Genomic DNA, 25,431 nt, shown 5'->3' with positions numbered 1-25,431 from the left:
AACAATGTCCACCTGTTGTGTTATATTTTAAGGTGCAGTTAATATACTAAGCCATTTCCAGTGTAATAGCTGCAAGTCTTAATATCAAACATTACCTAGATACCTAGATACATAGAGTATTCTATATACAAAGTAGTTCTATAAAATCCCAAATAGGAAGAATAATCCTATCAAAGTGGACCTTTTTTCCCCTCATGCGGGACAAAAACCCCCCACCATAAAAACGTCAACGTCTCCCGGTTTCTTAGCTCTCTGTTTTCTTTTCCCCCTAAGATATACCCCATCCTCAAAATGTCCGTCACCACAAACGCAACCATCGCCTCCTTCGGCGGCAAGCTTCTAAAGCTCAGCCATGCCGCCACAACTACAAAATGCGAGATGAAATTCAACCTCTTCTTGCCCCCGCAAGCCCAGACACAGAAGGTCCCCGTACTGATTTACCTCTCCGGTCTGACCTGCACCGCTGAGAACTGCTCCGAGAAGGGCTTTTTCCAACACAGCGCTAGCAAGAAGGGAATTGCCGTGCTGTATCCTGATACCAGCCCACGTATGTGTCTACCTTATCTTTTATTACGTCAATTGTCCATACTTTCCATCAATCCAAGTGATCGTGTTTAAATGTAAAGAAAAATAATTAATTAACATACCCATCTTCCAGGCGGCCTCAACATCCAAGGCGAGGACGACGCATACGATTTCGGTTCCGGCGCCGGCTTCTACGTCGACGCCACCAAAGCCCCCTACAACGCCGGCTATAACATGTATAGCTATGTCACCGACGAGCTGCCGCAGACCGTTTTTGCTGCGTTCCCCCAGTTGGATGCCAGTCGTGTTAGTATTACCGGCCACAGTATGGGTGGACACGGTGCTCTCACTTTGGTAAGTTATACACTATCTATCCTATTCGGAAGTTCGCTGTATAGCACAGGAGCTAGGAAGAATATCTCTTGTTGGAGTGTCATTTATCTAACCAATCAACCAGTTCCTCCGTAACCCAGGCAAGTACAAGTCCGTCTCTGCGTTCGCGCCGATCACGAACCCAACGAACTGCCCCTGGGGCCAGAAGGCATTCAAGGGCTACTTCGGCGATGATCAGCAGGATAAGTGGAAGGAGCACGATGCTACTGAGTTGATTAAGAAGTGGAGTGGGGGCCCGCTGGATATTTTGATTGATGTGGTGAGTTTCTTCCCTTCTTTTTTGCATTTCTGTTTCCGCCTTCTTCCATCCATTTTGTGTCTCGTATAACGTCTAATCTATATACAGGGCACCGGCGACAACTTCTACAAACAAGGCCAACTCCTACCGGAGAACTTCGAAGCCGCAGCCCGTGACGCAGGTATCGCCGGCTTGAACATTCGCTACCAGCCTGACTATGACCACTCCTATTATACCATGGCTACCTTTGCGGATGACCACGTTGAGCATGCGGCCAAGTACCTCTTTGCATAGTGTGTGCTCTCCTCTTAACTCCTAATCTCAAAACTATGATGTTTTACTTCTTGTCTTCCGTATTTCTTTTGTAAACTGAATCTGATTGGTTCTTTTTTGGCTCAAGTGAGCGCCAGGTTGTTAGGTCGATGATTTAAATGAGTCTGGGATCTTGAATGACAAGGCAAAGCTGATGCTAAGGAGGTTGCTGCTATATCCGGTAAACAGAAGTCTCCCCAGTTATATATAGGAAAGGTCTCTGTATACTAGTTTATAACTAGAATATGAGGACTTATGAAACGGCCGCCTTTCCACCTGTAACTTTGGCCGCCCACTGCCCTAGTAAATAAATTATATCCTGTCTATTTTATAAAGAGTGAACTAATCTTATAAAAGGGTTTTATAATTAGCTATATTTCTAGTTAAATATAGACTTCCTTGATAAATAAAAAGAGCGGGCTCAGGAAGGAAAATGTTATGATTGGTCGAACTCCGCTAGTATCAAAGGTTATACATAGAAAAGTCTCTTGCACAAAGTAGGTTTTTTTAACACCTTCGTATACACCTAAAAGACCATTAAAAAGACACAAGGCCGCATAAGCGGCTGACTATTCTTGTGTCCTTGACTAGTCAAATAAAATGATTCATTAAGTAATTCTTCTACAATATCTTTCGAGATGTGTTTTTACAAGTCTTCGCTCTGACCAGCTTATAGCCAAATGAAAATGAATAGCCGCAAAATATGTGAATACCCAGATTCTGAAGCATCATATGTACTCCAAGAGATATAATCTTTCTCCCTAACCGCCCATGCTACCATTGATCCTCTGAACGTCTTCATTTCCCATATCAACTACCCATTTATCCTTTCGATGATAGTAGATTTCCGTTGTCAATTTCGCACAATTAAGTCGGTGCTCCTCATCAAGTGTTCCCGACTTCACCGCGACGACTTCTTCATCATCGCCTGATCGTGATGTGAACGGCGTACCGCAATCAGGGCAGAACTCGCGCAATACCTGCCCACCCTTGTCACTGTGATCCAAATACACCTTTGGTGACCCCTTGGTGTACTCCAGACTAGATTGTGGCACGATGATATTGGCGGAAAAGCTGGAGCCGGTATAGCGTTTGCAATTGGTACAGTGACAGATGATGACCTGGCGACATTGTCAGTAGGTGAATGGGATTTTCTGTTTGGATAAATAGAGATAAGCAATAAACTATACCTTAGGGAATGATTCTGACGCGGGCAACATAATACGGTATACTATGTTCTTGCAGAGGCAAGCGCCGGTCAAGTAATTCTGAGCCATTGTGGATTGTGGGATTGGTTATCGGAACTTCAATGTATCTCTTGCAGATTCCAATCCTGAATATAAATGTTAGAAGGTGAGATAAGGTTGTTTTAGTGCCAAATTAGCTAGATGATATCTTGACACACCGGGACTTGCATTAGCACGATAACTGATGCTATTTTTATCCCAGTGATTAATAATGTACTAAGACACTGCCAATTAATAGTTATAGAGGTTATAGGTCCCACCGACATTAACAACATGCTCCACAGACAAAGGGCGTATCTGTGGAGCATGTTGTTAATGTCGGTGGGATTTACGTTCTCATAGTTATAGGATACTTCAAAGTGGAGTTCGATAATTGAGTGGAAACCCTTCTATATTCTTCAAATAGAAACTTGTTAGGGAAAGAAGACCATGGCGAGAGAAGTAATGCAAGGTCATCCCTGGTTATACATGGAAAGGTCCTTTGTACGCCTCCATATACATTTAAAAGAACATCTGAAAAAGACATCGGAGTGATATCTTACATATAACGTCTCTTATACCATCTGGCTTAAGTCGTTAAGAATAGAGGCAGCATACCCGTGGACGCATACGCCTCCAACTACACTTGTACATAAAACCGTCGAATTATTTAGGGCAACTCTACCCCTTCATTTCATGATCTACCTACTGGATCCAGTTCACACCCATTGAAGTTGAAAGAAATCAGCCGAAGACACAAGAAAAAAAAAATAAACTCATTTCGGTCTTACTTATAAAGCCGGTAGGAGAAAGGAAGGGCAAAAAAAAGGATACGCTGTGGAGTGGTGGGCGGGGGATACAAATGAAACACCACAATGCGAATGCACCATGAGCAGAAGAGATCAAAGGGAATCAAGAAGCAAGCTATATACTCGGAACTTTTTGAAAATCAGGTAAATTCTTTTTGTTCTTTCTGATTTGCCCCCGAGAGTTTGATCCAGCACTATTCTTGGGGTTCAAGTTGGGCAAGTATTGGTATCGGTATCGGAATACTTGGGATGGGATGAAGTAGATGGTATAGAAGGTGGCGAAGTCACAGGGCAACATGAGGAGAGACGTCACCTCGTCGCGTCAAAACGTAATATGGAAAAGGGATGGGGGAATCTAGAAAGCAGATAGAGGAGAAAAGGAAACTTCATGCGCTCAATCGTTGGATGAATGACTGTTAAAAGTTGGATGTTAGTGAGATTGATTCCACTTGAGCCGAAAACATTAGGAGTATAAGAGAGTAGCACATACCGGGAAGAATTGCCGGAACCCTTTCACGTCCAGCTGGTTCATTGCGGTCAAGAACTCTTCGATGAGATCGGCTCCCATGCCCATGCCGGGCAGTTCCTGGTTCCGCAAGTATTCCGCATATTCCATGCCTGTCTTAGAGTAGATAGTGCGTTGCAAAGCGCCGGCCTCGGCAAGGACCTGCTTAGCTTGTGCATCTTTCGAGTTGAAGGATGGTGTCGTGGGGAGTGCCCAGCACAGAGGCGAAAACCGCGTGATCATGAATCCACCAAAGCCGGGGAGTGCGACTTGGACAGGTGCGGTGCCATTAGCAGGGGCAGGGGCAATGTCAGGACCACCCCAGCAGCTTGCCATACGGCCCAAGACGGAGAACGCCATCTTGGCAGTTGTGAAGTCATCTATATCTTTGGCAAAGTGTTCGATGGTGGTGATCACTGTCTCGAAGATGGACTGGTTCCTCTCGCTAATGATGGCAGCGCCCAAATCATTGTTCAGCACAGCCAGCAAGAAGTTCAAATATTCTCGCTTCAGCTCAGCAAGCTGGATCTCGTCATCGGTTCCGGTTGTCGGATCGGCAATGCCAGAGAAGACTCGCTGCAAGAAAGGAGTCAGGAGCGTGTCGAGGATGCTATAGATCTCACCCTTGAACCCAAAGATGACCTGGTCTAGAAGGCGGAGGAACAGCGCCATCTCATCGCGGGATGAAGTCTGCGTCAAGAGCCCATCGATCCATCGGGGCAGTTGAGGAAGAATCTGCGCGCCCAGGACACCAATGAGCCGCGAGAACGCAAAGCGAGCAGCAGTCCGGATATTGAATGAGGAACTGAGAGACTCAAGCGCAACCAGGGTCGCTTCAGCCACCTGGGCGAAAGCCGCCGAGACCTCTGGCGCCGGGAGAGCAGAGGGAGAGCTGGTACCCGGCTGCCAATCCGAGTAACCACGGGCGAGGGTTCCTAGAGCCATGATATCGTGGTGAATCTGCAGTAATGCGCGTTGGTCGTTGGCCTTGGCGGCTTCGAGGTTACGTTCCATGTCACCAAAGACAGGGTTCATCACCGACTGGGCGTAGAGAACCTGCTTGTCTGCAGCGACACTTGGGGTCGAGGAAATGATTCCAACGGACTCGAAAAGGTACAGCTGACTGTTGAACACAGCGTCCGCGGAGCCCTCATGGTCCTCGGAAGACATCTCATCGCCGTCATCGCCCTCCGAAGGCACCTCGGCCTGGATAACCAACAAGTCACTCAATGCCTCTACAACATTCTGTGCCACGTTGCCAATTTGGCTGCGCAGCTGTCTAGCTAGCCGCTGGAATAGATACCACGAACGAGTCTTGACTTTTCGAACAGGATGGTGCACAAGTTGGAGGAAGCTCTCCAGAACTCCGGGGATGAGATGAGAGTGGTGGGTAAAGAATGAGCTATAACGAACACATATTTCCATGTACTGAAGTTGGGTTGCGGGGTGGGTGAATGATCGAATATCGGACTCTACCATTGCAAGCATCATCTCGATGAGACGGTTCGCAGCCATGCCAATGGGGGCGCCCTTCATGTAGAGACTGCCGCCCCTGACGGCCAGATCTCCGAACAAGAACATCTCGTGCAAAGCGAGGTCTAGGTCACGCCAGTCGAGCTGCCCGCCGGACGACCGTAGTTTTTGGAAGGTTGTCCCCACCACCTCCGAGATTGCATCGATGTAAAGCTGCTCATCGGCCGAGGCGATGATTTGTTGCAAAACACCGAGTCTCTTGCGCAAGTCTTGGAACTCTGCCTCATCCGTCTGCTCGTCCTCCTCGCCCCAGTTTGAGGTCTCGTCGTACCGCATTTTCGCAATAATGGCTTTCAAAATCGGAAGCAGGATGGACTTGTTTCGCTCCGCAAGGGCTGGGTTCGCCTTCGCGAGCTTCCGGATGTAGGTGAGCATGTCGCTGACGCAAGGAATAACAGTCGAGCAGACTTCATCGTACTCGTCTGAGAAGAATCGTAGAATGTGCGGCAGGAAGACCTGCAAAAGGTTCTCTGCCTGATCCTTGACGGGACCAGCATCATTATCCAATACTCGCACAATATCCACGACTGTGTTATTGACAAGCTTGGCAACCGTCTCTGCCAAATCAGTATCGTACTTGAATGTGAATCGGCTCTCCCGTAGTGGGGGGCTGTTAGATAGCTGCGTGATGATGGAATCGAGGTTCAAAAAAGCGATCATCTCAATTTTGTCCGAAGGCTTCATCTTCTTGCCAATGATCTCGGTGAAGACGTCCACGGCCGCATCGCGCACCCGCTGTTCTCCCTCCCGAAGGTCCTGTTTCTCGGCCCGTCCAAGCTGCTGGAAGAGCAGGTCCAACATGGTCTGGTTCACAACAAGACCAATATCGATCCAGCTGACCCAGCTACCGACCGCCTTCAAGCACATCTCGACAATCGTATCATCACCTTCCCGCCACACCACCAATATCTCCTGCCAGGAGTTGGCAATTTTCTGCATGTCCCTCTCACGGATCAGGTCCTTCAGTGCATTCGCTTTGTCCTGTTCCACGCGAGACCGTGAAACCAGCGAATCGCCAATATCTTCGTGAATTGAGCTCAACACACGCAGGTAAAAGATAACACCGATTTGGTTATCCCGGCCCGTGGATTTGTAGGTCAGGTTCAGTAGATCGTCGATGCAAGTCTCCCAGCCGTTGGCGTAGAGGGAGGAGAAGAGGAAAGTAACGGTCTGGGCAATTTTGTTTTGGATATAATGAGCGTCGGGGGTGGCAGTGGCCTCCGGGCCGTAGGTTTGACGAATGTAGGCTAGCACACTATCTCGAACGACGCCGAGCGAGGCCGGATCGATCAAGCCGATCTGAGAGGCATTATTGACAATCTCGAGACTGACATGCCGTACGACTTCGGGCTGTTGTGGGGTTTTGGTGAAGAGAGAGAGGCAAACCTGCCATCCGGAGGGGTCGGAGCGGAGTTGGTTGAGGTATTCATAAGCTTGCGCTTTTAGGGTTTGGTCGGAGGATGGATTCCAGGCAATCTCAATTGCATTTGCTACCTAGGATGTGTCAATCATATTGTATTTTGAGCTGAGGAAAAGGTATCGGAGGGGTTGGTTGAAACGGCGGGGGAGGGGCGGTGTTTGGGGTATTGGAATTTTTTTGGGGTTTCGAGGGTGCTGAACAAAATTGGGAGACTCACCTGTTCTTCCATCTTCCAGTCTCCCTTCGAGGTGTGGGAAGGAGAGAGGGAAATGAAAACGTAGGGGAGGTGTGTGCTGTTTTTAAAATTGTTTTCGGTGGAGGAGATATCACCTGCGGGCATTCAACCTGGATATCGTAATCGGTCCCGTGCACCAGGTTTCCGCCTTCGCTTGCCAAGAGAGTGTCAAGTCTGCAAATCAAATGTCTCAAGTATATCAAGTAGAGATCTCTGAGGGGATTTTGATTGAAATGTGATGTTCTTTGTGTTTTCCTAAATAGGACAAGGGGCTTGCACACAATTGTTTTTTAAGCGGGAGCTTTATTGATGGAACATCATACAATTATGTACTCGACTCGCTATACTCATTGCTATAGAATAGAGCCTTGAAATAACTAAAACGATGCCAAGATAATTCTAGTTCGATGTTTTTTATGTCTATATTATTTTCAGTTTCCACCTCAATTGGCCTTGTCAGCCTCTTGCTGCAAAACCTGGAGTTCCATCTTCTCAAAGCCCTCGACGGCCTGACCATACTGTTCAAATACCCCCTTTTGATACCCGTCCGCAATTTTCTCAATGAACTCGTCCTCGTTCCACCGCTGTCCGACCAGGTCCTCAAATGTTTGACCGGGCTGTCGCTCGATGCCCCAAACAGCCTTATATGCGGCACCCAGGGCGCAGGCATTGTCACCAACGTCGAGCGAATATACACCCTCAACGCCGCCAAGGATCTCGCCAGCAATTTTGGCAATTGCCTTGTTCTTGGACCCTCCGCCAACCAGATAAACTCGGCGTGGTTGGGAGGGAAGTCCATTGCCAGGACTCTGAGTAAGGTCTCGAGACCGCAAGCGCAGTGAAAGCATCTGGCTCTCGATGATGGCGCGGGCCTCATCCTGCGGCGAGTTCCATCCATCAGTCGTCTCTTTCAGACTTCCGGTGTTGGCATCGTATGTAAAACGCCATTGGCCCTTGCTGATGTTTGGTACGATCTCGTGCCGCGGGAAGAACAGGCCCATCTTCATTGGGTCCGATGCATTCTGTTGGCCCAACGGGGCAGTCTGCAAGGCAACCTTGTCAAAGTTGGCCCAGGGCTGGGCAGGGGTATCCTTCAGGCTCTCATTGATCGCGTCTCGGACGTGCTCGCGGGCCAGGCCACCATTCTTATAGCACAGCATGAACATGTACAAGCCGGGGGTAGTAGGGTGGTTGAAGAAGTGTGTGGCCGGATCGGGTTTGTAGCTGGGGGTGGACATGAGGAAGGTAGTAGACGTTCCGAGCGAAACCATTGCATCTGATGGCAGCAGTGGGAGCGCAAGAATGGTCGCCGGGTTATCACCAGTCGCTGGAATAACCGTACAATCGGGACTGAAGCCGAAACGCTCCACGAAATATGGATGAACGGAGCCTAGGTGCAGGCCTCCATCTTCCGGTACCTCGCCGAGCTTCTGCTTGAGACCCTCAACTCCAAAAACACCCGAGCATAGCTGAATCAGGCGCTCGTCGTACTCCCCTTTCTTGATGTTCCACAAGTTCATCCCGCACACATCGGAGATGTCGAATGGGGCTACATGGCCTAGGAAAAGCGACGCCAGGAAAGACGACACCAATGAGATTCTCGAGGTCTTCTCATAAATCTCGGGGTACTTCCTTGTGAATCGGAGGATTTGAGGACCTGTGAATCTCTAATGAGAGTGTCAGCACGCTTGCCCCGCATATACTTGGACTTCGAGGGCTTCTTACGTGGTGCGCTTTGCTTCCGGTGGCCTGCGCCAAATGTTCGCGATCGCCGAGAGCAGCATCAAACTCGTCACATTCCTTCTGGGTGCTCGAGTCTTGCCAATTGGGACTGTATGGGTGGGAGAAAGCGCCTTCCAGCTGTGCCTCGAGGGACTTGCTGGAATCTAGATTGCGGAGAAGCGACTCCGCATTCTGTCCCCAGTATACACTTCCGTGCTGCTGTCCCGCACCACTAATTCCCTTCACACGGCGGAAATCAAGGCCCTGCTTGCGCAAGCTTTCTAGCACACCGTCCAATGCCTGCAGCCACAGAGCGACCGGGGCAAAGACTTCATGTTCGGCTTCGTTGTTCAGAACGCCTTTCTTGATTGGGAATCCGTGCGAGTCGGCATCGAAGTCGAATTTAGCAACGTGAACGACTTTAAGATCGGAGTTGACAACTAATCCCTTCAATTGTTGGGTCGAGAGATCGAATCCAATGTAGAGAGGGGTATCTGACGCCATGGTGGAAGAGATACAATTCCAGGCAATAGAGTAATAGGAAAGATCAAGTGGGATTTCGGAGATTCTTGAGATCCCTGGGATACTTCCAAATTTAGGCAAAAAATAATCGAATGATCAAGGGATGAATCCGGGAAAAGAAGTGTACAAGTGCAAGCGGCAATATTCCCAGGTGGGATGAACCGATGATGTAAAATGACTATAACCGGTTCCCATAGTGGACTTTGCATCTTCTATTATTCTTTTTATACCAAATACAGTTGAAAAAGTGGAAAGTGAATACCGAGAACCAATTAGGTCAAGCTTATGATTCTCCCAAAATGTCAAGTCAAGCCCGAGAAGGCTTCGGCCGGGTAAATAGCTCTTTTTTTAGCTGTAGCTCTGCTAAATTCTCGGTAGAATAGAACTGCCCCACTATATACTCTGTACTATGTTCGATGCTATGTTGTATGTTATATCTGTTATATTGTAGACTTGTAGACTTGTTCTATATCCAATCTATATACATAGATCGCATATCCAAGGGTATCATTTGTAGAACTCTATCCCTATTGCTGCTTCCGAGCATGGGGTGTCTCCGGGTCACCACTAACATCTTGCGCAACGAACTCATCGGAGAACGTGAGGTGTTGATCTTCCACCGGAATGAAGCGGACCTTGATGCGCTTCACGCCACGAACTCCAGATCCAACAGCTTGGCGAACGGCTTCTTCAATGTGTCGCGACCGACTGATAGCCCAGGCCCCCGGCACAGCCAACTCAATGTCCATTAGGTAGTTTTGACCGGATTTCATGCCTTGTACGTCACGAACAATCACTTCGTGTCCATCCTCAATATCCTTCAAGGCCTTGGAGGCAGCATCCTCCACAGAGTGTCGGACTTCCTCATCAACCGTGGTATCCGCCAACTCCAAAAGTGAGGTACATGTGTTGCCCCAACCGGCTTTGATGACCATCAGGGAGATCAGGACTCCGCCAACTGGATCCAGCCAGGTGGCGTCTTGGAAGACATAGCTTCCTCCAATTGTGAAAAGGGCGACGATACTCGTCAGGGAGTCGATGCGGTGGTGAATAGCGTTAGATGCAAGCACAGACGACTTGCGCTCTTCGGCAACCTTCATGGCTGGAATAAGGTTAGTCACCTGATGGATATAAACACCCAGACGCATCTCTTCACTTACTAGCACGGTAAAGCCACTCCTTGACCACAATCGAGCCTGCTGCGATCCACGCCGCGTGAATGCTAGGACCAATTGGCCCATGACTGTGCGAATGACCATGCCCCAAAATCCCGGAGTGAGCTACTGTTTCAGCCACTTCGGGGTAGAACTGAGCTAGCAGGACCTGTCCCGCGTTGAGACCCATAAACACTCCTCCGCAGAGCAGGAGCCCACTAACTCCCAGCGCACCGATGCTCTCAATTTTTCCATATCCATTGGGGAATCGTTCGCTCGGGGGTTTCAGGGACCAGGCGACAGTTCCCAAAGTCAAAAAGTCGGAGACGAGATCGGTGAGCGCATGGTAGGCGTCGGCGATGAGAGCTTGAGAGTGGAACATATAACCGCCAATGAATTTTCCAATTGCCATGCACAAATTTGCAACGAGACCAATCCGCGTAATACGAACGCCAGCATCGTGTTTGTTTGTGGAGGTTAGGTAGGTATTGTCGTGGTGATGGTGGTGACCGTGGCCGTGGCTATGGCCATGATCCCTAGTTTGTGTCATAGCTAAAGATGTTGCCGGACGTGGAATGGAACGAGGTCTGGAATGAAAAATGAAGGAAGAAGGGTCTTTTATAAAAGGAGTGGAAGTAAGTATGCGCCGCTGAGCAGTGAGAGATCTGAGACTGGATATCCTTAAGTGGAGAGGGCGAAGCCTGCATAGGGGCTGCGTCAGCGGCATCGCGTCTGGGACACGCGAGCACAAAATGAAAGGATTGGACAGAGTGGTCTTGTCAGGGGTCTTTGTTGTTGTTAAGACAATTTTTAGTTTTTTAGTTATGTTCTCTAATTCTAAAAGACGAGATGTTCTAGGTGCAGGTGGGATGTTCATGTCATCCGGCAATTCCCTTGATTTTCCGTTTCCAATCCAATCTGCACGCTTGCATTTCTCCTCTCTGACCATCTCCATGATTCCTATTGATCCCCTTTAATTCGGACTACTCCCCGGAGCCTATCAGAATCCTTCGAATCAATCTTTCATATTAACCTACCTAGGTAGTATAATCTTTTTGACGAATATTGAATCTTTGATACCTTCTTACGCAGTACCCGCCAAGCATCCAACTACGCAATCGTTGGAGAACATCCACTCTCCTTCTGCCAAAACACACCGTCGACGTATGATGGTGCGTCTTCAATGACGACGCCTGCCATTCGGATCCCCTTCACGGGACCATTGCCACCTGCTATTATAATTCCTCGGGCCGCAACAACACTTGCAGGGGCAATCGATGCTATCAGCACTTTCCTCACTGCGCCGCCGTCCTCAAATCTCCGCGGCGTCGATGTGGGGGGACATTCCCAGACGGTACTACTGACTGGCGCAGGTATCTCCGTCGCGTCTGGTCTGTCAGATTATCGAGGCGATCAGGGTACCTACCGGCTAAATAAATCCTATCGTCCGATCTACTACCATGAATTCATCTCCCACCATGAGTCGCGCAAGCGGTATTGGGCGCGCAGCTTCATCGGATGGCCCGGACTCTTGAAAGCAAAGCCGAACTCCACACATTGGGCAATTAAGGGTCTCGGCGAAAAAGGGTACCTCAGTTCCGTGGTGACACAGAATGTCGACTCGTTTCATTCCCTAGCGCATCCCGAACTGTCTACCCTCGAACTGCACGGATACTTGCGATCGGTCGTCTGCACGAGCTGTCGAAGCCAACTTCCCCGCGCCGACTTTCAAGCATCGCTCGAGAGACTCAATCCAGCATGGGCGGAATTTTTGGCTCGTATGGTTGCAGAGGGTGCGCTCGACACCGATAATCCGGAGGAGCAACGGCAGAAAGGCTTGAAGCTTAACCCAGATGGTGACGTTGATGTCGCTGAAGCGCCATATTCTACTTTCCGTTATCCTTCATGCCCGACCTGCTTGGAGAACCCTCCCACGCTTAGCGATGGCACGAAGGCGACTGTAGAGGTAGAGAGCGACGGGGCATTATCGGCGAATTCAAATGCTGGCATTTTGAAACCGGCAGTGATCATGTTTGGTGAAAATATCGATCCACTGGTGAAGACAGCGGCTGAAGAGGCCATTGATGATGCTGGGCGGCTACTCATCTTGGGTACCAGCCTAGCAACTTTTTCGGCGTGGCGCCTAGTGGAACGAGCACATAAACGAGGCATGCCTATTGGTATTGTCAATGTTGGTGGCGTCAGGAATGAAGCCGTGCTTTTTGGAAATATTGGACATGATTCTACTACTCATGTCCGATGTAGCCATCCATCCCAGTCAGTCCTCCCGACCGTTGTATCCCAACTCCCAGTCAATCTATAGATTTAGAAAAATGAGATAAAAAATATAATGAAATCAAGATCACAGTGAAATAATATACCAATTATAAGAAAAATAATAAAAAGAAGAGTATAGTTAGAAAAGAAATAAGCGCCTGCTACCTCAGGCCAAAAAAAAAAGAGGCCAAGTCTGATAAGTCCCGGGCCGCTCAGCGCGGGGCTCCTCCCTCACGTCTCAGCATGGAGCACTTTAGGGATCCTGCAGCCCACCCTTTAAAGATCGCCTCAAATCTGGTCTCTCCTGGTCACTTTCTCTTCCATTCTAAACCCAAACCATCGGGGCCACCGGCTTCCAAAGTTCCACAGAAAATGGACAAATCTCAGCAGCCCAGTTCTTTCCAGCAGCTGGAAAAGGTATGCCTTTCTACTTATCGGGTCTTGGACCTTCGCTAACTGGTATTCGTCTTATTCTAGCTCGGTGAAGGCACTTATGCTACTGTACGTCTCGATCTCTCTCAATCTCTCTCAATCTCTCTCCGCTTTCTCTCCCCCGCTCCTATCATCATCGCCACTGTCCCCCCGTTCACCGCTGATGCAGAATACTACAGGTCTTTAAAGGGCGCAATCGCCAAACCGGTGAAATGGTGGCGCTGAAGGAGATTCACTTGGATTCGGAGGAGGGAACACCGTCAACCGCTATCCGTGAGATCTCGCTGATGAAGGAGCTGAAGCATGAGAGTATAGTCTCTCTCTACGATGTCATCCACACGGAAAACAAACTTATGCTTGTTTTTGAGTTCATGGACCGAGATTTGAAGAGATACATGGACACTCGCGGTGATCGTGGACAGCTGGACCCTGCCACGGTCAAATCCTTCATGCACCAGCTACTCAAGGGTATCGCCTTCTGCCATGACAACCGAGTCCTCCACCGCGATCTGAAGCCACAGAACCTCCTGATCAACAAGAAGGGCCAGCTCAAGCTAGGTGACTTCGGACTGGCTCGCGCATTTGGCATCCCCGTCAATACCTTCTCCAATGAAGTTGTCACTCTGTGGTACCGCGCACCGGACGTCCTCCTCGGGAGTCGCACCTATAACACCAGCATTGACATCTGGTCCGCCGGCTGCATCATGGCAGAGATGTACACGGGTCGTCCGCTTTTCCCCGGCACAACCAACGAGGATCAGTTGGTCAAGATATTCCGTCTGATGGGCACACCATCCGAACGTACATGGCCCGGAATCTCGCAGCTGCCAGAATATAAGTCCGACTTCCAAATCTACGCCACGCAGGATTTGTCTCTGATCATCCCGCAAATGGATGCTATCGGGATGGATCTGTTGAACCGCATGCTCCAACTCCGTCCAGAGATGCGCATCAGCGCCAACGAGGCCCTGCAGCACCCATGGTTCCATGATCTGCCTCAGATCCAGGCTAAATTGCAGCAGCAACACCAGCAGCAGCAGATGGCTGGGTATGGGGGCATGATCCCCCCGCAGCCCGCTTATTAACGATCTAGGCTGCGCATGACGAGATGACGAGCTCGATTAGACTATTGGACATGGGAGAATTCGGCGTTATACCCGATGATGGATATTTTTGCAGCCCTTTTTTTCTTTTTTTAGCTTGATATTGTTGATTTTGGGCCAGTTTTGTCAAAGATAAGGAGTATCTGGCCTTGGAGATGGTTTGACTTCGGAACACTGTTCTGTTGTCTTAGTGATGCTCTGGAGCAGCACTCGAGATGTTATCAACCTTCTGCTTGTCTTCTAAATAGCTTCCTCGAGAAATGAATTCTGCCATCATCCACCCCAAGCTGTATTTATTAACATACAGAGCGAGACATGTGCAACAAACGCTTGGGCCTAGTTCAAATGCCCCGTTAGAACTGCAATCCTCGGGAATATCTTGGCTTCTTACTACAACTGGCTCTTTGTTCACCAGCCAAGGATTTTCGGGACGAGCAAGCTCATAGCTGCTGCACTGCACTTTATTATCAAGTGCTGGCGGTATGTACCTAGACCAACCATTTCAAGCAGGCATTACGTTGGCGTTTGAATGTCTCCATGCCTGTTCGGAGAAATCTTTCAAACATGCAGTTACCCGTATTTCAATCTGGTCTTCTGCAACAACTAATGAGCTATGAAAACATCGGAGGGAAACAGTTATGCTAGTGTTACACACAGAACTGACTCTAGGATTTCACAAGGCCCCTCAAATATTGTCACCGTTGTACCCTTGGCATATTCAGGTTACTTCATGCTCGAGAACTGTCGAACCCCAACAGCTGCGGGGAACAAAGACTGCACGCCTAAGCAGTGACTCTAATCATTAGTGCGACCCAAGGGCTATGCCTCCGAGGCTTGTCTACGCAGACCAGTACTGGTCCCTTGTCCAATACCCTACCTATATCGCAAAATCCCGGGAGATTGCACGTTGTGGTACCACCCAAACTGGAATCGTTCGCATGTCATTCCCTGGAAGTACCGGTTTGATCCCTGGTCCATGCGGTGTTTGAGACGAGGAAATCATTTAAAAGTTGCCCTGCTTGGCTCTTACTCCTATTCTTGGCGATTGTTGAACCTAATACTGTTGGGACCGCGCCCTTTATCGCAGGGCCCGACACCAGGCTAGCATTTTCCTAGCTATAAGCCGATGGGAATAACAGCAATATGCTGATTGGGCTGGTTCTGCCTTATTTGTAATTTGGCTTTTTTGTTTTCTCTTTGTTGCCCGTTGCGGATAATAAGCAGGTAGTATTGTGCTTTGGCCATATCTACTCGAGCCGTTTGCCTTCTGTTTTCGAAGGTGAATCATAACCCAAAAATAAGTCCCCGCTGGTAGATCTACGATCATCTGGGTCCTCGGTCTGTCACAAGCCAACTTGGCTTTGTTGAACCACGAGGATCCTCTCGGTTCATATCTGCCGCTGGATATAACCTTCACGCACTGGAAGCCCTCCCCCCTCGCGGCGACCAGGTCATAGACCATGATACCATGACGCTGTCAGAACAACAAATATTGGCCATCTCGGCCACAGAGCGTGTTTGCTCGACTATTTCCCTGGTTGGAACTTTTGTTATAGTCACTACTTTTATCTGGTCGCCCACGTTCCGTAAACCCATCAACCGCTTGGTGTTCTATGCATCATGGGGTAACATCATGGCTAGTATAGCCACCATCATATCGGCAGACGGGATTCATTCTGGGGTTGATAGTTCCCTATGCCAGTTCCAGGGTTTTTTGATTCAATGGTTCGTATCAACTCGGTAACTAAGCACCCTTTGCAGACGACCACTAAATAAGCAAGAATAGGTTCATGCCCGCCGATGCACTGTGGACATTCGCAATGGCATGCAATGTCTACCTAACATTCTTCCACAAATACGACTCCGAGCAACTACGCCGGCTCGAATGGAAATATGTGCTCTGCTGCTACGGTATTCCATTCGTCCCAGCTTTCGCATACTTCTTCATCCAGACCCAAGCCCGAGGCAGGATATATGGCTCCGCCATCGTAAGCAGAGCCCTGATGCCCTCCCTTCTAGCAACCTGTGCTAATCAAATCATACCCCGACAGCTCTGGTGCTGGATCTCTGTACAGTGGTCCTTCCTCCGCATCGCCATCTTCTACGGACCAGTCTGGCTCATTATCTCAGCCACCTTCGCCATCTACCTACGTGCAGGGTCGGTGATTTACCAGAAACGGCGCCAGCTTCGGAACCTCGGCGGCATCGACTCAGATCTTGTCCCAGAATCTCCCTTTGCCATGTTGACTGGCATCCAAGTTACCAGGGAGATTGCCTGTTCTACTCCAGAGCGTCAGTCCTTGTCAGAGAGCGCCGCACGCGGGCTGCCGTGTAGTGCGTTCAGAGCATACTCGGTCACGATCGAGGGAGGTGGTGTCCCCAACACGATGCAAGGTCCCAGCTCAAAGGTCGGTCCCAGTCCTCTTCACCAGGAGAATTCTAGCAAGTCCGTGCGGCCGGATGCAGCGGACTCACAGCGGAGGTCGACGTCCACGGAAGCTAGTTCGGCTACGTGGGCCTATACGAAATACGCCATGTTGTTCTTTATTGCCTTGCTTGTCACATGGGTAAGTCTATTCAAAGCTCAATATAGTCTGAAAACCGCTGTCGGTTCTTTTCGTGTTGATTGTTCGACGTTGCAGGTCCCCTCGACGATAAACCGAGTCTATTCCCTGGCTCGGCCTAATGACTTTAATTTCAGCCTCAACTATGCATCTAGCTTCGTTCTTCCACTCCAGGGCTTTTGGAACAGCCTTATATACGTCTCTATTTCTTGGCCCGCATTGAAATTACTTTGGTCTGACCTCCATAATCGCGTATCCTCGTGGCGCATATCCCGTTCGGTGACAAATATACAATATTTCCATCTTCGGAAAGGCTCACAGAGCTCGAGTCCTGCTCTTTTGGTGAAAGCCGAGAATGAGGAAAACAGACGCCGGAGTTGGCTGGGCTTAGATCCATCAAGTTAGGGCTGGGAGCTGGTTGATAGCTGAATGCTTCATTTATATTTCAACGCACCATTCTCACTGCTTCGTATAACCAGTACATAACCAGTACACCCCTGTTATAACTATCTACCAATTTATCAGAGTATTAAATTCAAAAACATTCAAAGATCGATGTAATGTACGACCCGTCAATTCGATCTATAGAAACACGTGACCGGCGCGTCGCGTTGAATAGAGTCCATCCAACACCCCAGATCCAAATTCCTAAAGAACCACAAACAGTCTCCTACACGCCAATCTTGCCATACCTGCATGCTACCCATTGCTTCTCACACTCCGAGTCCATCCCGATAACAGACACATCCATCATGGCCGAATCAAATTCCTACCAACCGCCCGCCGCGTCGCCGTCCCCTCCCCCGCCAGCTCCAATTCCCCAATCCCCGGGCCCGCGCGCCTCACGTTTAAACCAAGTCTTCGAACAGGCTCTAGCACGCACACTCCGTGCAAACTCATATGCAAATTTTGCAGGCTGTTTCCCGACGCCTGCGCGCCACGTTCCTGCCAGCTTGGAGGGTGTCTGGCGGCAGTTGAACGCAAAGCTGGAGGCGAATGCCAAGGCTGAGTTTGATGATATTGTCGCGGAAAGGGATGCGGTGGCGCATTTGAATGAGCTTGATCGGCTAGTTGGGGATGCGAGGGCTAGGAAAGAGCAAGAGGGGGAGAATGCCGAGGGACAAGAGAGAACAGTGTACGTTGAATGGATTTAGCCGTTTATTCGGACTATGTTTTTTGTTGGTCATTTCTGGTTCTGGGTACTAACTTTTTTTACTATACAGTGCGCATACACTCGGCGCCGAAGATCTGTACAAAGCGCACCTTACGCCTTACCTGCAGGAAGCGCAGTCGACCCTCAACACCAGACTCGAGGCTACTCATGCTGAAAACGCGGGGCTTGCGCAGACTGTGCAGGCGCAGAGGCTGGAAATTGAGCGGCTATTGTCGCATCTTGGATTGGTCGTTTCGGATATTGAGGGTGCTGCTACGGCGGCCACGCAGTTCAGTAGACAACATCACATTCGCCAGGACGCAATCCAGATGGATGAGGAGGCGAAATCTCGTCCAGGTCTGTGAGCATGTTGCGGAAACTGTTTCTCTATCCGATTCAGGATGAAATCAGGGCACTCAATTCTCTGCCATCAACCATTCCGTCTTCCACCATATCCTGCGCCACAACGATCACCTGTTGGAGGTCCGTTGACTTGAGCTGCTCGAGCTTCGTATTCTGGCCTTCGATCGCTGCGGCAATCGCCTCCTTGCAAGTTCCGTCGCGTTCTTCCTCGGCCGCTCCGTCGCGGCGGGCCAGAGCTGTTGCTCCGCGGTAGTACGTCTGAGCGTTGCGCAGGAGCATAGCTCCGTTCTGCTTCGCCATGGCGTGGTTCCAGGGAGCTCGTCCAAGACGCCATCTGTGCATCTCCGCGTCTCCGCGACCAAGGTGAACCTTGGGCAGGTTGTCAGCATCTGGGAGCTTAGTAGCAGCAGTCAATGCGTCTAGGGCGGTTGAAAGCGACTTCCAGCGCAATGCTACCGCGTTCTCAAACGCCTCATCATCATCCGATGGGGGGAGGTCCGAAAGCGCCTGGTTCAACGAGGTGAGCGCATCTGCTTTGCCACACAGTCCTTCAGGGTCCGCGGATACATCCAGCTCTGGACCAAAAACTTGTCCAACCTCCTGCTGGTAGGTTTGAATGTCGGTGTGTCCACCTCGGTAGAGCAAATCGTTCAAGGCACAGATGAACTTGGCGCGCGCCAAGGCCGCCTCGTACTGTCTGTCCGAACCTTCGGCATAAGCAGGCAGTCGGGACTGCACAAGCTCCGACGAGTACTCTTGCACCCAACCAACACCGCCCCCACCGGGGTTAGAAGTCAACAAGTTGCACAGAGTAGTCAAAGTCTCTAGTTGCGCCACCGCCGTGTCCACGAGCGTATTCTTCGTGACGGGCTCCACAATCATCGCCCATTGTTCTTGCTCTTCGCCTGCAGACTCAGCTTGGGGCTGACCCGCGGCCTGTGGTGCAACCTCCGGCTCCGGTGGCACATCCCCGGATTCCATCAGTTCGATCTCCTCTTGCATTTCCGTGTACTTCATTTCCTGGACCATCAGACACCGCTGGAACAGTTCAATCGCCTCTTGCAAGTAGGTCCCCGCTTGCATCTGCTGCTCCTCGTCGGGATGCTTTAGGTTGGACATCAACTCCGCTATGCTGGTCAGCACCTGGCCCGAATTGAACAACACGTCAGCATTGTCCTGCTCCAAAGCAAGCGCATCCCGGTGTGACTGCAGCGCAACCTGTAAGATCTCCCCCTGTGGCGCTGGCAACTGGGCCGCTAGTTTGGGGTGCTGGGTGATTTCATATTGGACTCGTGCTCTGGGTGGGTGTGTTAGTAAAAGGTAAACTCAAACCAATACCTCTCAATCATGAATGAAATTGAAAAATGCAAAACAATGACTTGTTTCGATATCGGTGCGGACTTTACATACTTGTTGTAAGCTAGATCAAATGTGCCGGGATGTTTCTGTAGTCCTTCGTCATAGTTGGTGATGGCCCGCATAAAGAAGCGCATGGACTTGGCCGCGTCTCCGGCCCGCCATTTCTCGCCAGCCTCTTCTAGTTCAACGCCAGCTGCAGGGATAGTTAGTTTTTATTTTTTGGACTGTTGATATTGTTGGCTTTTGGGTGTTTAACTACACACCTGCAAGAAAATCATCTGCAGTCACAGGTACCTATGTCAAAATGTATGAGATCATGATCAAGATGTTCTGTGCGGGGTATATTGCTACCACGTACCTGTTTTGAAGCAGACTTTTTCTTCGTCTTTGTCTCCCGGAGGAAGGATTTTGGCTTCGCCATATCTGTGGGAATGCTGTTGATTGAATTGAATTAAGAGTCGACGGAGTTGGCTGCACCTTGAAATGTGAAGTAAATCCGGCAGAATCTGCGCGGTGTGTGACGGAGTATATTCTGCTCTAACGTTGCTTTCACCTCGACTACATGTAACAATGGTAATGATAGTTATTGTTCTAGTGGATTTGAGGCTTAATACTCGTGAATTTAGTGGTGCAAGTCTTCTTTGAACTATAGAATGTGTGACTGAAAGACTGTCAAAGCAGCCCAATCCTTCAGATCTGCATGGATGCCAAGACCGGGACGAGATGATTTTTGGTGTAAGCTGTTTTGTTTCATATTGATTTATTGTTTCGAATGTGGTAATACTTGGTACCTTTTGCTGCCAAAGGGGGTCTGCGTTGCTAGCTCTGTTTCTGTGTAAAAATGATACATATTTGTTCAGGCCGAGGTACTATCCCTTGCTGCTACAACATCCATGGATATAGTACTCCGTACCTATAATATAGATGGTAAGCAATCTAGCCAAGTTTCATGCTTGCCTCATTGCTACAATATACAATATAACCATAACAGACTAAAACAAAGTATCTCATAGTAGTAACTATTGCTACCTAGGTAATCCCCTATATTACAAAGCACCTAAGTACCCAAGTACCCAAGTACCCAAGTACTTGCCGAGATGATCGGCTCGCGTGGCAGCACGTGGCAAAGATATCCCCGGTAAAGCTTTCTTGACATCAGAGAAGGGAGATTTGCATCACAATCATTGATCGCTGTGTGGTGATCAGTCATTTGTGATTTTTGATTTGTGTATAATCATAAATACATATCCACCTGGGAGTTTCATCACAGACTCTCATTAATGCTCATCTTACGATTACGTCGATCTTTCCATAAAAAACCCTTCCACCCCTTTCCCGCCACACACTGTGTCTTTCCCCACCAATTCGACCCACCCCGTTTCGTTTTCTCCTTTCTGTGACTCTATTTCTACTCCTGCACTGCATTGGTACCTTTGCGCCTGACTCCAACATACCCCCTTCTACTCCGTACCTGGACCGAGTATGTATCCCTTGGAAATTCGAGATCGCCAGCCACTAGGTAGTAATACCCACTAACAGGTCAATTCTGCAGGCTGCATTCCATTCAAGGGCCTTCCTACACCTACAATTTGAAACCCGCCCCTCTTTCGGCGCAAAACCTCCTCTTTATAACCATATCACTTCCCAGAAATGGCCCGCCAACCCTCTCTCGACTCTGAGCGTCCCATTATGGCTCAATCGGTAGGAACTCCTCTCCCCTTCTTCTTCTTCTTCTTCTTCTTCTTCTTCTTCTTCTTCCTCCTCCCCTTCACCTACTCTGCCCGTCGCACGGCCTTTACATCCGTTATTAAGAACCGCGCAAGTCTAACCTGGTGCAGAACCGAACCTCAAAGCGATTCTCCACCGTGAGTGGAAGCCCCTCGCTGGCTGCCTCCGATCGCACAAACGGTACTCTACCCAGCGGCGACCCCAGAATCGCCGACATCTTCCACCTCCACGATGGCTTCGAGCGCCTTGAGAACAAGCCTCTGAACAAGCAGCGATTCGTCCCCACGGAGGAGAAGTCGGACAACCTGAACAAACTCGCTCTCGGAGCTAAGGTCGAGCGCGCTCTGGGCCGGAGGATGACTGGCCAAGATGCTGTCATGCGCAAGCCTCTGTCTGAGAAGACTGAGGTGCGGACTGACTAGTCCTGATGGCAACGATACACTTAAGAGACAAATGGCTTGCTATGTGCTTTGTTCACTGCATGGCTGACCGTCTCTCCGTCTCTGATCGTTCGCTTGTTTCTTGTTCCTTATTTCTGCTTTTTTTTTTCCTGTCCCAACATCCGAGCCTCTATCGACACAGTTCTGATTGCTGTCTTTTTTTTTTACAGTCACCCTTTCATGTCCTATCATACCCCCTCTTTTTCTTTTTTTTTTCGGATCAGTTTGTGGCGTTTTGACTTGATGAGATGCGCATTATTTCCTTGAGTATGAACATTCGGATCTGGTATTTTCTTGCCTCTTATTTTCCATGTCTGACTGTCATGTATCTTGAATTATCTTGAATTATCATGAAAACTTTCTTCAACTACATCTACAAGAATAGTTGGTCGCTTAGGCGGTCTTGTGTTGTCTTTTAGATGTTCTTTTAGATATGTTTTTAGGTGTTCGATCTCTTTAGGTGTATACGAAGGCGGTTTTTTTAAAAAAAAAAACATACCTTGTGCAAGAGCCTTTTCTATCCATGGATATATAACCTTTGATATTGACTGGAATTCCTAACAATATATTCTTGTACAACATATACTAAGTTGTACCATGAATTCTGCCAGGCGGTGGCCATCCGCCAAGCCCACGCGAAACCCGCACGGAGTCAAAGAGAAGGAAGTTCTTTTCTTCGAAGGCGAATTCCCACAGCTTCATTCCATCTCTTTTTTGTTTCCCATTTTCTACCTGAATCTACCCCCCCCCACGCCTCTGTCCATCTTCCAGACCCACATTTTCTCGATCTTTCTCATCTCTCTCTCAAACCCTCCACATATCCCTCTCCGCGCCAGCAGAACCGAGAACTCTTTCTCACTTCAACTATACTTCCCGCTCTTCCGCAATCTCAAAGCGCCTCGTCTGTTTCGATTCTTTTTGTGATTTCCTTCTATCCTCTTCAATTGATTGCATTGGTGCCTGGTCCATTTCGCATCGTGAGTTCCGATCTACCATGTCCAATTTGATCGCATGGTAAAGATCTCGAAACTAATAAGCATCCAGTGAAGCGAGGGAAACACAACCAATTTCATTTTTAGAACGTTCATCGCTTGCTTCTTTTTTTTTATAAAAAAAAAAAGCCTTTCGGCGGCCATCATTTTCGCCGTGCTCGGTTACTTTTAATCTCATTTTCCACCCGAAACCAAAAGATAAAACCCCTCAATCCTACACCATGGCCGATATGACTCAGGTTCCCATCAATGGCAACTACCCTGCCCAGCACGGTTTCCCCGAATCCTACAACCATGCATCTGTCACCATGAACACTGCTGCCAGCTTCCAGCCTGCGCAGTCTTCCACCCCAACCACTGTCACTCCTACCGACCAGCAGAAGAATGAGATCTCTAAGGATGAGGTGGGCTGGTATTTCGTCGAGCAGTACTACACCACCATGAGCCGCAACCCCGACAAGCTTCACCTGTTCTACTCTCGCCGCTCTCAGCTGGTCTTCGGCACTGAGGCTGAGTCGGTTCCCGTCAGCGTTGGTTCCAAGGTGAGTTTAATTTAATCCCTCAAATGTGAATGTTATCTAACCAAGCATCCCCACTGTCATAGGCCATCAACGAGAAGCTTAACTCGTTGAAGTTCCAGGAGTGCAAGGTGCGCGTCCTGAATGTCGATTCTCAGGCTTCTTTCGACAACATCCTGGTCTCAGTCATTGGTGAGATCTCCAACAACTCCGAGCCGTCCCGCAAGTTCGTGCAGACTTTCGTTCTCGCCGAGCAGCCCAACGGTTACTATGTTCTTAACGATATCTTCCGATACATGGCCGAAGAGCCAGAAGAAGAACCCGAGCAGCCCACCCCGGCTGCGCCTGTTGCCGAAGCCCCCGAGGCCGTTGCGGAGGTTCCCGCTGAGGAGCCCCAGGTGGCTGAAGAAGTCGCTGTCTCCAATGTTGATGAGAAGCTTGAGGAGGTCGAGGCCAACGGTCAGGTTGAGGAGCCCGAGGAGGCTGCCCCCCAGACCAACGGTGCCCCCGTTGAGGAGGAGACCCCCGCTCCCGTTCCTGCCGTCGAGGCTGAAACCGTGAAGGACGAGGAGCCTGCCACCCCTGAGCCCTCTCCCGTTCCTGAGAAGGAGGAGGTTCCTGAGAAGGAGACCTCAGCCACTCCCGCTGCCCCTAAGACCTGGGCTAGCATTGCGACTACCTCTTTCGCAGCTAAGGCCGCTGCTGCCGCCAAGGCTTCGGCTGCCCAGGCTGCTCCTGCTGCTCAAGCTACCCCTGCTGTCCCTGCTGCTCCTAAGGCTGCTGCTCCCGCTGCTCAGGCTACCCCTGCCGCTCAGACCGCTGCTGCCGCCCCTGCGGAGGCTGTCCGTTCCCAGGAGGCCCCTTCCACCGAAGCCGGATGGCAGACCGCCGGCGACGGCCACAAGAAGTCGCAGCCCCGTGTTGAGGAGACCGTCCTCGCCTATATCAAGAACGTCAACGATAAAGTCGACGCCAGCCTGCTTAAGCAGACCCTGGCTCGTTTCGGCAAGCTGAAGTACTTCGATGTTAGCCGCCCCAAGAACTGCGCATTTGTCGAATTCAACGAGCCTGCCGGTTATACCGCTGCCGTTGCCGCCAACCCCCACCAGATTGGCAGCGAGCAGATCCTCGTTGAGGAGCGTCGTCCCCGTGGCAACGCCTACGGCAGCAACGGCTTCCCTGCCGGCCGTGGTGGTGGTGGTGGTGCCGGTCGTGGTCGTGGTGACCGCGCCGGGAGTCAGGGCCGTGGTGGCTTCCAGCGTGAGGGCCGTGGCAGCTTCACTCCCCGTGGCCGCGGTGGCAACGTTGCCGCCAAGGGTCGCCCCAGCCAGCCCCAAGCTGCTTAAACACTTTACGTGATTTTGATGATCCTCTACCTTCTACTTCCCCGTCGAGGTCACGTCTCTCACAATTCCCGTGAGCATTCCTCCGGCGGATGATCTTCTCAGGATCTGTATTACTCTGATTTTGATTCTCTTTTTTCTTTTGCCCCGTCTCTTCCTAATGACATGTGTTACGTGACTATTGCCTCCCCCCTTTTTTCCCGTCACAGTGCATATTAGCGGTTGGTCCGGGTTGGCTGGAAAAGTTGCGTCTCTTTTCTTCCCTCTGGGCACTTGTGTTTTAACCTGACCTTTTTTTTTTTTTGGCTTGGATTGGGTCTTGTCTTCGACATTCACGATTCTCTTTTTCTGCACCATATTCCTTTCTTTCAGTGTCTTCTGCCATGATCTGTTCCTTGCTCTTTTTTTGCAAGACGTTATATCGCATCTTTTTTTAACTAGCATAGCAAACTCCAGGGTTTTACGGTGGTGCGCCATCCCGGTCTTTCTTGTATTTTGCTTCTTTTTTTATTTTCTTGGCTATGAGGATTCCCATAGGAGCCGTTCTCTTTTTGATGTGTAAATG

The 25,431-nt window shown here is 49.7% G+C and overlaps 12 protein-coding genes across 12 annotated transcripts; 7 read left to right on the top strand and 5 right to left on the bottom strand.

The window, feature by feature from the left end:
* Window positions 1–291: 291 nt before the first annotated feature.
* N7455_010344 (S-formylglutathione hydrolase) lies at window positions 292–1,450 on the top strand (the record flags this gene model as incomplete). Its single annotated transcript, XM_040954251.2, has 4 exons — window positions 292–547; window positions 659–879; window positions 983–1,177; window positions 1,265–1,450. The coding sequence occupies 4 exons, from the start codon at window positions 292–294 to the stop codon at window positions 1,448–1,450; spliced, it is 858 nt and encodes a 285-aa protein (XP_040815468.1).
* Window positions 1,451–2,229: 779 nt separating this feature from the next.
* N7455_010343 (GFA family protein) lies at window positions 2,230–2,745 on the bottom strand (the record flags this gene model as incomplete). Its single annotated transcript, XM_040954245.2, has 2 exons — window positions 2,230–2,589; window positions 2,659–2,745. 2 exons carry the CDS (start codon window positions 2,743–2,745, stop codon window positions 2,230–2,232), a joined length of 447 nt encoding a protein of 148 aa, XP_040815445.2.
* Window positions 2,746–3,889: 1,144 nt separating this feature from the next.
* On the bottom strand, window positions 3,890–7,301 carry N7455_010342 (Ran GTPase-binding protein LOS1; the record flags this gene model as incomplete). The annotated part of the gene is made up of 3 exons (XM_040954190.2): window positions 3,890–3,916; window positions 3,994–7,035; window positions 7,179–7,301. 3 exons carry the CDS (start codon window positions 7,299–7,301, stop codon window positions 3,890–3,892), a joined length of 3,192 nt encoding a protein of 1,063 aa, XP_040815396.2.
* A 285-nt stretch (window positions 7,302–7,586) lies between these two features.
* On the bottom strand, window positions 7,587–9,422 carry N7455_010341 (xylulokinase; the record flags this gene model as incomplete). The annotated part of the gene is made up of 2 exons (XM_040954035.2): window positions 7,587–8,863; window positions 8,922–9,422. 2 exons carry the CDS (start codon window positions 9,420–9,422, stop codon window positions 7,640–7,642), a joined length of 1,725 nt encoding a protein of 574 aa, XP_040815566.2. The 3' UTR covers window positions 7,587–7,639.
* Window positions 9,423–9,863: 441 nt separating this feature from the next.
* On the bottom strand, window positions 9,864–11,399 carry N7455_010340 (cation diffusion facilitator family transporter; the record flags this gene model as incomplete). The annotated part of the gene is made up of 2 exons (XM_040954158.2): window positions 9,864–10,542; window positions 10,601–11,399. Coding segments are annotated over 2 exons (1,374 nt in total), but the record flags the coding sequence as incomplete, so codon positions are not given.
* A 378-nt stretch (window positions 11,400–11,777) lies between these two features.
* Window positions 11,778–12,917, top strand: N7455_010339 (putative SIR2 family histone deacetylase; the record flags this gene model as incomplete). The annotated part of the gene is made up of 1 exon (XM_040954074.2): window positions 11,778–12,917. The coding sequence occupies one exon, from the start codon at window positions 11,778–11,780 to the stop codon at window positions 12,915–12,917; it is 1,140 nt and encodes a 379-aa protein (XP_040815361.2).
* Window positions 12,918–13,110: 193 nt separating this feature from the next.
* N7455_010338 (cyclin-dependent serine/threonine-protein kinase phoA) lies at window positions 13,111–14,678 on the top strand. Its single transcript, XM_040954016.2, has 3 exons — window positions 13,111–13,288; window positions 13,349–13,372; window positions 13,483–14,678. Exons 1-3 carry the CDS (start codon window positions 13,115–13,117, stop codon window positions 14,386–14,388), a joined length of 1,104 nt encoding a protein of 367 aa, XP_040815498.1. The 5' UTR covers window positions 13,111–13,114; the 3' UTR covers window positions 14,389–14,678.
* Window positions 14,679–16,226: 1,548 nt separating this feature from the next.
* Window positions 16,227–17,125, top strand: N7455_010337 (putative cAMP receptor-like protein; the record flags this gene model as incomplete). Its single annotated transcript, XM_065606424.1, has 3 exons — window positions 16,227–16,394; window positions 16,482–16,973; window positions 17,108–17,125. The coding sequence occupies 3 exons, from the start codon at window positions 16,227–16,229 to the stop codon at window positions 17,123–17,125; spliced, it is 678 nt and encodes a 225-aa protein (XP_065460387.1).
* Window positions 17,126–17,722: 597 nt separating this feature from the next.
* On the top strand, window positions 17,723–18,488 carry N7455_010336 (PMF1/NNF1 family protein; the record flags this gene model as incomplete). The annotated part of the gene is made up of 2 exons (XM_040954000.2): window positions 17,723–18,105; window positions 18,194–18,488. The coding sequence occupies 2 exons, from the start codon at window positions 17,723–17,725 to the stop codon at window positions 18,486–18,488; spliced, it is 678 nt and encodes a 225-aa protein (XP_040815431.1).
* Window positions 18,489–18,519: 31 nt separating this feature from the next.
* On the bottom strand, window positions 18,520–20,297 carry N7455_010335 (uncharacterized protein; the record flags this gene model as incomplete). Its single annotated transcript, XM_040954001.2, has 4 exons — window positions 20,204–20,297; window positions 20,109–20,139; window positions 19,897–20,038; window positions 18,520–19,783 (listed from the first exon to the last, which is right to left on the bottom strand). The coding sequence occupies exons 1-4, from the start codon at window positions 20,264–20,266 to the stop codon at window positions 18,520–18,522; spliced, it is 1,500 nt and encodes a 499-aa protein (XP_040815430.1). The 5' UTR covers window positions 20,267–20,297.
* Window positions 20,298–21,495: 1,198 nt separating this feature from the next.
* N7455_010334 (uncharacterized protein) lies at window positions 21,496–21,995 on the top strand (the record flags this gene model as incomplete). Its single annotated transcript, XM_040954132.2, has 2 exons — window positions 21,496–21,546; window positions 21,684–21,995. 2 exons carry the CDS (start codon window positions 21,496–21,498, stop codon window positions 21,993–21,995), a joined length of 363 nt encoding a protein of 120 aa, XP_040815550.1.
* A 707-nt stretch (window positions 21,996–22,702) lies between these two features.
* N7455_010333 (NTF2 and RRM domain protein) lies at window positions 22,703–24,869 on the top strand (the record flags this gene model as incomplete). Its single annotated transcript, XM_065606423.1, has 3 exons — window positions 22,703–22,990; window positions 23,058–23,547; window positions 23,610–24,869. Exons 2-3 carry the CDS (start codon window positions 23,227–23,229, stop codon window positions 24,867–24,869), a joined length of 1,581 nt encoding a protein of 526 aa, XP_065460386.1. The 5' UTR covers window positions 22,703–22,990; window positions 23,058–23,226.
* Window positions 24,870–25,431: the final 562 nt, after the last annotated feature.

The sequence above is a fragment of the Penicillium solitum genome, assembly GCF_028829755.1.
Source record: "Penicillium solitum strain IBT 25940 chromosome Unknown utg000008l_segment0_segment0, whole genome shotgun sequence".
Taxonomy (NCBI): domain Eukaryota; kingdom Fungi; phylum Ascomycota; class Eurotiomycetes; order Eurotiales; family Aspergillaceae; genus Penicillium; species Penicillium solitum.
The sequence above is the reverse complement of the archived record's forward strand: the minus strand, read 5'-3'. Positions and strand labels throughout refer to the sequence as shown.